The 11,278-nt window shown below is 42.9% G+C and overlaps 1 protein-coding gene across 1 annotated transcript in view; it reads left to right on the top strand.

Annotated features, from left to right (window-relative positions):
* The first annotated feature begins 944 nt into the window (after window positions 1–944).
* The window catches only part of FREM3 (FRAS1 related extracellular matrix 3), a 75,445-nt gene continuing 65,111 nt past the window's right edge, over window positions 945–11,278 (top strand). Inside the window, exons 1-2 of the mRNA XM_070948513.1 lie at window positions 945–6,123; window positions 7,170–7,259. Coding sequence (XP_070804614.1) covers window positions 945–6,123; window positions 7,170–7,259 — 5,269 coding nt within the window. The remainder of the gene's footprint in view (window positions 6,124–7,169; window positions 7,260–11,278) is intronic.

Below are 11,278 nucleotides of genomic sequence, written 5' to 3'. Positions count from 1 at the left end.
CCCCACCCCCTTTAACGTTGATCAGAATGAGTGGATTTGACAATCACCAGAGATTCTGATTGCTAAATCGGGTCTAGGAAAGAAACTGATTGATTATCCTGGCAGCCTAACACATATTCCCCAATCTATAACTGCACAATAATTACCAGGAATTCTGGTTTAAGAATTCCTGTCTGATATAACGGAAGAAAAAGTTGGGTCCACCAAACGCATCGGTTGTCTTCCCGGATGCCACACAACACACTCTGCCTGAATCAGAACCCAACCTAAGCTGAACACATCCCTAATAACTTCCAAGAGGAGAGAGAGCTGTGTTGCAGCAGCAGCAAAGCGTCTCGGGAGAAGGGCAAGATAACACTTTTACCGCCTTTGCTGGACCGGCTCATCGTTCCTCTCTCTCACCTGCGGGAGGAAAGGCAGCGATCTGCAAGCGACAGAAACCCAGCGGCACTAGCCCTGCTCTTTCGCGCCTTAATAAAAAATCGGTGCCCCGGAGGCAAAGATCGCTGGAAATGGAACCGTCGCCTTCGCTGCCGATGAGATCCTAAGCTTCGGAGTGAAAAACTCTGCTTTCCTTGCAAGCGAGGTCGGTGGAAGGTCGTTCCCCCCCCCCCCCCGGCGTCTTTCGGGGGCTGCTCGCTCAGCGAATGGAGGCTTCCCCGCCGCTTCGGGCGGCGGAGAAACTAAGCCTCGGTTCCTGGGTGGGCCGGGAAGGGGGAGGCAGTTCCTGGGCGGCGCGAGGGGCTGCCAGCTCCCACCCCCCTTCTCCTCCCCTTGAGTACCTGCAGCAGGCAGTGGCCGAGTCCCAGAGAGCCCCGCTCCGGAGCAGCACAGAAGCCCGGCTCCTGCACCTTGTCGTCCGCCCTGCCGTCCCCGGGTCCCAAAGTCCGTCGGAACTCGCGCTCACCGCCCGAGAAAGAGAGAGAGGCAGCACTAGAGGCGGCATGGCCGAACCGCCCAGGCACCTTCGCCGCCGTCGGGCGCCGTTCGGGGCGGCGCTGCTCCTGCTCTCTATTCTGGCTGCGCTCGGGACCACCCAGCCGGACTCAGCCGGGCAGCCGCTTCTCCTTCAGTCGGCGGAACCGGACGGGGGCGCCGCGGGGATCTTGGTGGCCAACCGCGGGGTGCGCGTGCCTTTCGGCCGCTCCGTCTCTCTGGACCCCGCCCGGGACCTGGTGATCCGCGTGCAGCCGGGCGACAAGTGCATCGTGACCGTCTTGGAGAGCGGGCCGCCGCCTGCGCCTCACCGCCCGGGGGCGCTCTCGCCGCAACGCTTCCCCTGCGATTTCGGTCCCGGAGAGGTGACTTACACCCACTACGGGTCTCGCAGCCCCGGCCGCGACCGCCTCAGCCTCCAGCTCCGCTACGACTCGCCCAGCCGCACGTTCGTGGTGCCTTTCGCGCTGGAGGCCGAGGTGCTGTCGCAGCAGCTGCGCCTCCTCAGCCGCAACCTGCCGCTCGCCGTGGAGAAGCTGCGGGGCCTCAGCCAGCCCCTGGACGCCAAAGTCCTGGCCTTCGCCGAGGAGGGAGAAGCCGGGCGTCGCCACTGCCGCCTCACCGCCCTCCCTCACCCGTCCAGCAGCGGCAACCACCTGCCTTCCTACGGGCGTTTGATCGACGCCCACGGGCGCCCCCTGTCGCCGGGCTACAGCAACGACTGCCGCCGCTTCCTCAGCGAAGGCATCCGCTACCAGCACACGGCTCCCACGCCCTCCCCCAACCGCGACCACATCCCCATGCGGGTGGAAGTACTAGAGGACAGCGGATCTCCCGAGAGCCTAAGCCAGCAGGAATACTTTCAGGTGGTGGTTCGGATCCGGGATGGGGTTGAGAACACTCCCCCCAAGCCCAGCTTTGTGGCTTTGCTCATGATGGAGGTGGACCAGTTTGTGCTTACCGCCATCACCCCTGACATGTTGGCAGCGGAAGACTTGGAGACCCCGTCAGATCTGCTGCTATTTAATCTCACCTCTCCCTGGCTCAGTGTTGGAGGGCAAGATGCAACCACTGGTTACTTGATAAGTACGGATGATCCTAGTCGCCCACTCACTTCTTTCACTCAGCGGGAGTTGAGGGAGCTGAAGATTGCCTACCAGCCTCCTACAGTGGACTCAGACCATGAGCATATCTTCCAGTTTGAGTTGGAGGTGTTGGACCCTGAGGGTGCCTCTTCAGACCCCTTTGCCTTCATGGTGGTGGTGAAACCTATGAACACTTTGGCTCCGGTGGCTGTCTTTAATCGCATTGCCGGCCCTCAGATGATGCTTTTTGAAGGCCAGTCAAGGCCGCTTTCTGACAATCTTGTAATCAGTGATGAGGACAACTTAGGGGAAGTGAAGATTTGGGTTACAAGAGGTCTAAAACATGGTGAACTGAGAGTTTTGAATGCATCTCCTGGTCGTCATTTTTTTACTGCAGCAGAGTTGGAAGCTGGACAGGTGATCTACCAGCATGATGGCAGTGAGCACAGTTTCAGTGATAACATTATCTTTCGCATGGAGGATGGACAACACCAGGTGGAGTTTTTTTATCCAATTACAATTGCCCCTGATGATGATCAACCACCACTCCTTAATGCCAACACTGGCTTGGTCCTAAGTGAGCACCAGGTAGTGCAGATCTCACCCTTTGTTCTCAGTGCTACTGATATAGACTCTGATGACTCCACTATTCGATTTCTGCTTAAGGAGGTTAAAAAGTCTTCAGGTGTACCTGTCTGGAAACATTTTGGTGAGTTTCTGTTGCGTCAGGAAGAGGTTCCATCATCCAATGAAAAAGAGGAAGATATGGAAGAAGATCATAGTGATCCATCCTCCTGGCACTTTATAGTGAGTGAGGGTATATATGAGAAGGTAGTGACTGAATGGCTGCAAGAGGATATCCTGGATGGAAAGTTGTTCTACAGGCATATTGGACCTCATAGCACCAATGTAGTGATGGACCAGTTTGTATTTTATCTCCAAGATGATAATGACCCTCCAAATCAATCTGAAGAAAAGGTGTTTATTATCAAGATACAGCCAGTAGATAACCTATCTCCAGAACTATGCCCAGGGACAACTTTACAAATGACTGTCCTCGAATACCAAGTGACACATTTCAAGAAGCATTATCTGTGTTATACTGATTTGGACACAGATGACAGAGAGCTGAAATATACAGTGCTTACATCACCAACTGATATTGACGAAAATCACCCTGTCTTGGCAGGTGAAATTGTATTGACTGACAGTCCTCTGGTGCCTATTACCCATTTCACTCAAGCACAGATAAATCATCATAAAGTGGCCTATAGACCACCAGACCAAGAACTTGGCATTACTCCAAGAGTAGTACAATTCACTTACAGTGTAGAAGATGCAGTTGGTAATTCTGTGCTAGGCATTTTCACTTTCTTCTTGCAGCCAGTGAATAATCAGCCTCCACAAATAACCAATGCTGGTTTCACAGTGTTTGAGGGGCACAGCTTCTTTCTCACCACCACGCAGCTAGATGCTACTGATAAAGATACAGACACTGACCGAATTGTCTTCACTTTAACTGAAATACCTCAGCATGGCCACCTGCGCTACCTTGAGGAAGGATTGATGGTACAGGGTGAATCTTTTTTGCTAGATGACATTACTAATGGTCGCATATCCTATCAACATAATGGTGATGAGTACAGAAGTGATTCCTTTCAGTTAGAAGTAAGTGATGAAGTTCATCAAGTACCAATCACGGTTAAAATTGCTGTTCAACCAGTTGATGATGAACGTCCCAGCATCATGGTCCCTAGTAGTAATGGACTTTTGGGGGCCTTTATTGATGTTCTGGAAAATAGTGTTACTGAAATAACCACTTCTCTTATCCAGGGAACAGATGAGGATACTGATGAACTGGCATTAACTTTTATTGTAGAGGACCCCCCTAAGCTGGGTAGTATTTTAGTGGATGGAGTACCCTCAAAAAGATTCACTCAAGAGGATCTCATAAGCGGAACAGTCGTTTATGCTCACAATAGTGGAGAAATTGGATTGAAGAAGCAGACTGATTCTTTCAATCTTACTATTTCAGATCGGGCCAGTGAGTGGGTGGTGAGAGGAAGCACAATAGAAGGAGTGCGTGTGACTGTAACTCTTTTGCCAGTGGACAACATTGCTCCTGAAGTTATGTTGGGAGAAGAACCATTCACTGTTCAAGAAGGAGGAAAGAATGTGCTAAGGCTAGAACTGCTGGATGTGGAAGACATTGATACTCCCAGAGATGATATTCTCTGTACCATTCTAACACAGTCAACTGCTGGTTACCTAGAGAATATCTCTCCAGCACCAGGATCTGAAAAATCCAGAGCTGGGATTCCCATCAGTGCATTTTCCATCAAAGATATTCGTGTTGGTCATGTCAACTATGTTCAGAGCATCCATAAGGGGATAGAACCTTTAGAAGACAGATTGTCATTCCAGTGCTCTGATGGTATCAACTTTTCACCACCTCAGTTCTTTCCAATTATCATTATCCCAACCAATGATGAAAAGCCTGAATTGTTTGTACGTGAGTTTGTGGTGTTGGAAGGAATGAGTTTGGTAATTGACACACCCATTCTTAATGGTGCTGATGCTGATATTCCCCCAGATGAATTGCGCTTCTTTATAACTGTTCCTCCAAAGAATGGACAGATTGTTAACCAGCTGGCTACAGGTACTGTGTCTGTTACCAATTTCACTCTGAGAGATATTCGGGAAGCATCTAGCATTGTGTATGAGCATGATGACTCAGAAACTAAAGAGGACTCTTTCAAAATCCAGCTCACTGATGGCCTACACACAGTGGAAGAAGAAGTATTAATAATGGTCATTCTGGTTGATGATGAAACACCCCGGATGTCCATCAATGATGGATTAGAAGTAGATGTTGGTGAATCTAAAGTTATCACCAATCAAGATCTCAAAGCCACTGACATAGACTCGGAAGACAGGATGCTTACATACATTATTCGTTTATCCCCCAGGCATGGCTTATTACAGCATATAAGTAAAGAAAAAGAGGTGCTATACAATATTACACTCGGCATGAATTTCACACAGGATGACATAGATCATAAATATATATGTTATACACATACAGGCCAACAGGGACTCCGTGACTTAATTAAGTTTGATGTCACTGATGGCATCAATCCCTTGATAGATAGATATTTTTACATTACCATCAGTGGCATTGATATGGTGTTTCCCGAGGTGATCAATAAAGGAGTCACTCTGAAAGAAGGTGGGAAAGTGACTCTTACTACAGATCTTCTCAGTACAAGTGATATCAACAGTCCTGATGAACTACTTAGGTTCAGTATCACCCGGGCACCAAGCAGAGGTCATTTAGAGAATTCTGACAACCCTGGAGTTCTAGTCACTACCTTCACTCAGCTTCAACTAGCTGGAAACAAGATTTATTACATCCACACTGCAGATGATGAGGTGAAGATGGATAGCTTTGAGTTTGAAGTGACTGATGGCTATAATCCAGTCTTCCGTACTTTTAGAGTTTCTATTACTGACGTGGACAATAAGAAGCCAGTTCTCACATTACATGACCTCACAGTTCAAGAAGGGGAAACCAAACTGATCACACCATTTGAGCTAAATGTGGATGATCGGGATACACCTGACCATCTACTCCATTTCATAATTACCCAAGTCCCTGTACATGGTCAAATTATTTATAACAACAGCTATTCTGTCACCAGTTTCACTAAACAAGACTTAAATGAAAATATGATCAGCTACAAACATGATGGCACTGAAACTAATCATGATAGCTTCTCTTTCACTGTAACGGATGGGACACATCCAGATTTTTATGTTTTTCCTGATACCATTCTTGGAACACGTAACCCACAGATGATGAAAATTCAGATCAATGCTTTAGACAATGGAATACCACAAATAGTAGTGAACAAGGGTGTCTCCACACTGAGAAATATAGCAACTGGACACCTGGGCTTCCTAATAACCAGCAAGTCTCTGAAAGCAGAAGACAGAGATAGTCCACACAAATTATTGAAATATAAGATCACAGATGGGCCAGAACATGGATTTCTCATTAATATTGGCCTAGGAAATGCAACTGTCAAATCCTTTTCCCAAGGTTAGTACTATGTAATCACTAGTTTATTTATTCATTTTTTTAGAAGGTCAATGTTTCTAAAACAATGAAGTCAGTTTGAATGTTGTTTTAAAATCATATTCACAGATCAACGTCTACAAGCAAGTTACTCTTTAATAGGGTCATTACACCTATCCAATCCATTATTTATTTAACTTGGTTTGTTGCCAGGTTCAAAATTAGCTGGATTCATAATCATGTAAGCCAAAGCATTTCCTGCCCCATAATGGCTTAAATCCAGCAGTAAAGAGCTCAGTCCATTGTAGATCAAGTGAATTTACACTATGGACACAAATATATTTTAAAATTGCCATAGATTTATATGATTTATTATATGAGCATTCTCAGATGTTTGGCAGTGTAAAATATTCTCAACATTCTAAAAATTTGTTATATATTAGCAAATATATAAAATGTAATATGTATTATCCAGTGGAATGAGAAAGCAATTTTACTGTGGTGTCATTCCATTGATTATTATAGTATTATTCAGTGATTACAGCCAGCACAATCTATCAGTTTTATATTTCATTCCAGGTACTCTGAGCATATAGTAATTAATAGCTTGGATTCACACATGAAGATTTAATATGACTTGTTTGTTCTTTCTATTGAGATTTGTAAATGTTTTATGGCTTAACATAATGTATGAACTATGGTTTGTTCTATAAACTCTTAACAGTACTATGTGTACACCTAGTTATGGGTTCTAAATGAAAACAAGTGACTCACAATCACTTAAACCAGTCTTCTCCAACCAGATGCTTTGCAGAGGAAGTTCCATAATCTCTTTCTGGACATTGAAGTCTGAGCACCTGAATAGTTCAGATTCATCTGAAAGGCATCAGGTTTGGTATACCAGATGACAAAGGGAGAAATATTAAACCTTTTCAGATGTTCACATATTGTGTAGGATACCTACACAAATATAAGCTGATTCTAAACAAATAAACAAACAAAACCAAAGTGGTAAGTTTAACCTGTATTGAAAAGATTTTGACTTGTGTAACGTTTCTCATTCCCATCAGCTGATATTGATGAAATGAAGATTTGTTATGCCTTGAAAGAACATGAAAATGCTACGAGCGATATCTTCTATTTTTCAGTTGAAGATAATGGTAAGATTTTCTATTTTTTTACAATGGTTCAGTAGGTTTAAAGTGGTGTGCACATGAATATTGGCATTAAATATTGTGAATTTGTTGTAATTCAGGCTGCACAAAATACATCGCATGTACTGAAACTATGCTTTTTAAAAACATAAGTCCTTTTGTGCTCAGAGATAGTGAAACTCATATCATATATACAAGATTACACAATAATTGGAAATTACAATTTGTTTTGACTTGGTATAGATACATTATTACTTGTGTTTCTTGCAACTCCGTCTCATCTCTATGGCAGGTTCAATATTTTTCTTGCTAAGAGACAGCTGGTGCTCTAAATGTTGTTCTTTAGAGCAGCTTTGCTGGCTGGAGAATTCTGGAAGTTGAAGTCCACAAGTTTTAAAGCTGCCAAGTTTGAAGACCTCTGTTCTAGTAGTTGCAATCTTAAAATTAGTCATGACAAAGAAAGGGGGAGCACAAGAAAGTTCATTTTAGGACTATGCAGTATTCCAGATTTGATTCCAAAAAGTGGTTCAGACTACACAGGGGTGCACATCTGTTTGCATGTCTTTAAAGCAGCCACTTCCTTTCTCAGCCAACTATAAAGGTAGATATATGATCCTGGAGGAATTGTATCTGCTTTAAAACTTGCAGACGGGCTACATTCATACTACCTGTGTATTCTGAAGAACCTCAAATACAAAAATGCTGCACTGTCATTACACAATCAATATAACTACTTCCAATATATTTAATCATTTCTACTGCTGTCCTATTAAAATCATGATTTGGTGAAAATTTTTGGAAGATGGGGAAAACTGTATCTAAGGCTTGGGGTAGGCAGAGACGGAAATGAAGATTCAGATCACAGTTTCCAACTTTTAAAAACATTGTTTCTAATTCTTTTAATAAATATATGATTGAGGAAAGAAAGCTATGGGACAATATCTGAAAATAATCGTGTATATTATAATCACTTGATGAGACTAAAATCGTGGCATATCTAATTGCTTAGCATTTTAATCTGTATTTGGCTATACCAGACAGTATAAGAGTAGTCATCCCACAACAACCCCAAACACACCTCCAAAACGACCACTGCCTTGCTAAAGAAACTGAGGGTAAAGGTGATGGACTGGCTAAGCATGTCTCCAGACCTAAACCCTATTGAGCATCTGTGGGGCATCCTGAAATGGAAGGTGAAGGTGCGCAAGCTCTCTTACTTCCACCAGCTCCGTGACGTTGTCATGGAAGAGTGGAAGAGGACTTCAGTGGCAACCTGTGAAGCTCTGGTGAACTCTATGCCCAAGAAGGCTAAGGCAGTGCTGGAAAATAATGATGACCACACAAAATATTGACGCTTTGGGCCCATTTGGACATTATCACTTAGGAGTGTTCTCACTTTTGTTGCCAGCAGTTTAGACATTAATGGTTGTATGTTGCGTTATTTTGAGAGGACAGCACATTTACACTGTTATACAAGCTGTATACTTTACATTGTAGCTAAGTGTCATTTCTTCAGTGTTGTCACATGAAAACATATACTTAAATATTTACAAAATGTGAGAGGGTGTACTCACTTCTGTGATATACTGTATAAGGATATAACATGGGAAGAGCTATATTAGAATAGCCCGAAGTCTATTTTGTCCTCCATTCTGTTCCCACTTTAGCCTTTAATATCCATTGGAGTAAGTGATAATTTGAGATGTATCACATTCACCATGCAAACCAGTCTCCAGTCCTCCAATCCACATCAGGATTGATTTTGTTTAGATCCAGTAGAATTTCCTTTCATTTAAACATGCATAAGGTTGTGATAAAAAATATATACAGTATTTTTTTAAAAAAGCTGTTATGAGCTACAGTTTTTCTGATTTATCAGTAAACTCTTTAATGATAACAATGATCACAGGCTTTATTAGTATTCCTCGATTTTAAAAGTAAAGTCACATGCTTTGATAATTTTGCTTTCAGGCAAAAATATTCTTATGATACAATGTACAATGTTAATTGTACTTGAAATTTCATATTTGGAGAATGTCTACATTACACTCAATATTTCAAAAAACAGCACAAAAATGTGGCACCTCGTTACATTCCAAAATATATTCTATATATATGTGTTTTCTGAAAACCATATGAGACAGTAGCTGTTTAAATTTAATGCTGGATTTCTGTTAAGCAAAAAATATTTACTAACTTGTTTGAAATTCATATGTACTAAAGATATATAAGATGAATATGGTCTCTTTTATGCACTTAGTATATTTCCCGAAAGATATCCTGTGTGGAGAATTAGTGCAGGGAAAGCACCTTAGAGGGAGACAACAGCTGTGATATAAGGATATTTGTAAGAGGGATCTAAAGGCCTTGGGAATGGACATTAATGATTGGGAAATCTTGACCTCTGATCGTTCAGCTTGGAGGCTAAAGACGCAGCATGGCCTTCTCCAATTCGAAGAGACGCTTGTTCAGCAGGCCGAGGCAAAGAGGCAGTCCCGGAACCAACGAAACCTTGGGGCTGGGCAGGGTACAGAATGTATCTGCTCTCAGTGTGGAAGGGATTGCCACTCTCGAATTGGCCTTTTTAGTCACACCAGATCCTGTTTTAGGACCTCTTTCCAGAGCACGATACCATAGTCTTTTGAGACTAAAGGTTGCCAATGAATGATATCAACTTACAAGGGATGCGGTGGCTCAGTGGCTAAGACGCTGAGCTTGTCGATCGAAAGGTTGGCAGCTCAGTGGTTTGAATCCCTAGTGCCGCATAATGGGGTGAGCTCCCATTACTTGTCCCAGCTTCTGCCAACCTAGCAGTTTGAAAGCACGTAAAAAATGCAAGTAGAAAAATAGGGACCACCTTTGGTGAGAAGGTAACAGTGTTCCCTGCGCCTTTGGCGTTTAGTCATGCCGGCCACATGGCCACGGAGACGTCTTCAGACAGCGCTGGCTCTTCGGCTTTGAAATGGAGATGAGCACCGCCCCCTAGAGTCGGGAACAATTAACACATATGTGCAAGGGGAACCTTTACCTTTACCTTTTTATATGAACTTAGTAAAAGTGGCACCATCTTTGGAGTAAACAGTGATTAATTTCATAAGGTACAATCATGTACCAAAGATGAAAAGCTAATGGCTGAGGTTAAATAGAATGAAGACACATACATTTATCAGAAGTTTCTTAATGATCTGAGTATTAATGAAGGTAATAGATAATGTGACACTGAAGCCGCTAATAGGTGATAATTGGTTTTAAGAGTTGTATGACTAAATGTAATATGATGTTCGGGTTTACTGGCAGAGCAGGAAGGGAATGCCCTCAAGTGCATTATTTCTAATTACAATAGATAATGCAACACTCTATTTGTGTATTGCATAATAATTAATGTGTAAACATAAATCTTGTGGGATAGAAATTGAGTAACCAGGAGGATACATTTAGCTTTCGAAAGAAGTCACAGGGAGACTTGAAATAATGAATTATGATGATAGCTTGCATAGTAATTCTTCTAATAATCCAAAATATGGAATAAATGAGGCAGAGATCTTCATTTATTTAGTTAATTAATACATTTATACAGTATGTATGTATGTATACAGTATGTATACAGTATACAGTACTGTATGGCCACTCATCTGATATACATGGCTCTGGATTAGTAAACTACATTAGTTCCAATAAATTCTACAGGGACTGCAGTGGTTACCAGAACTACAAGGAACTGGAACTGCAATAACTTTATACCCATGTGCTCTCTCGATCTTTTGTGTACACACACACACACACACACACACAGAGAGAGAGAGAGAGAGAGAGAGAGAATTGCTGGGAAGAAACTTTGGGAAATGAATAAACAGGAAGAAATAGTTTATCTATTGTTTTCATCTGCTCTCAGTAATAAACGGTGATTAGAAATAAATGAAAGAAACACATCTAAAGAACCTGCATGGAGTTTTCCTTAAAGTTTCAAAGTGCCTGATAATTGTATGGGATTTATTACATCAATGAGACAAACACCACCCTTCCGG

This window comes from Pituophis catenifer, unplaced genomic scaffold (genome assembly GCF_029215685.1).
Source record: "Pituophis catenifer annectens isolate HBS135680 unplaced genomic scaffold, rPitCat1.0.hap2 SCAF_8, whole genome shotgun sequence".
Taxonomy (NCBI): domain Eukaryota; kingdom Metazoa; phylum Chordata; class Lepidosauria; order Squamata; family Colubridae; genus Pituophis; species Pituophis catenifer.
The sequence above is the reverse complement of the archived record's forward strand: the minus strand, read 5'-3'. Positions and strand labels throughout refer to the sequence as shown.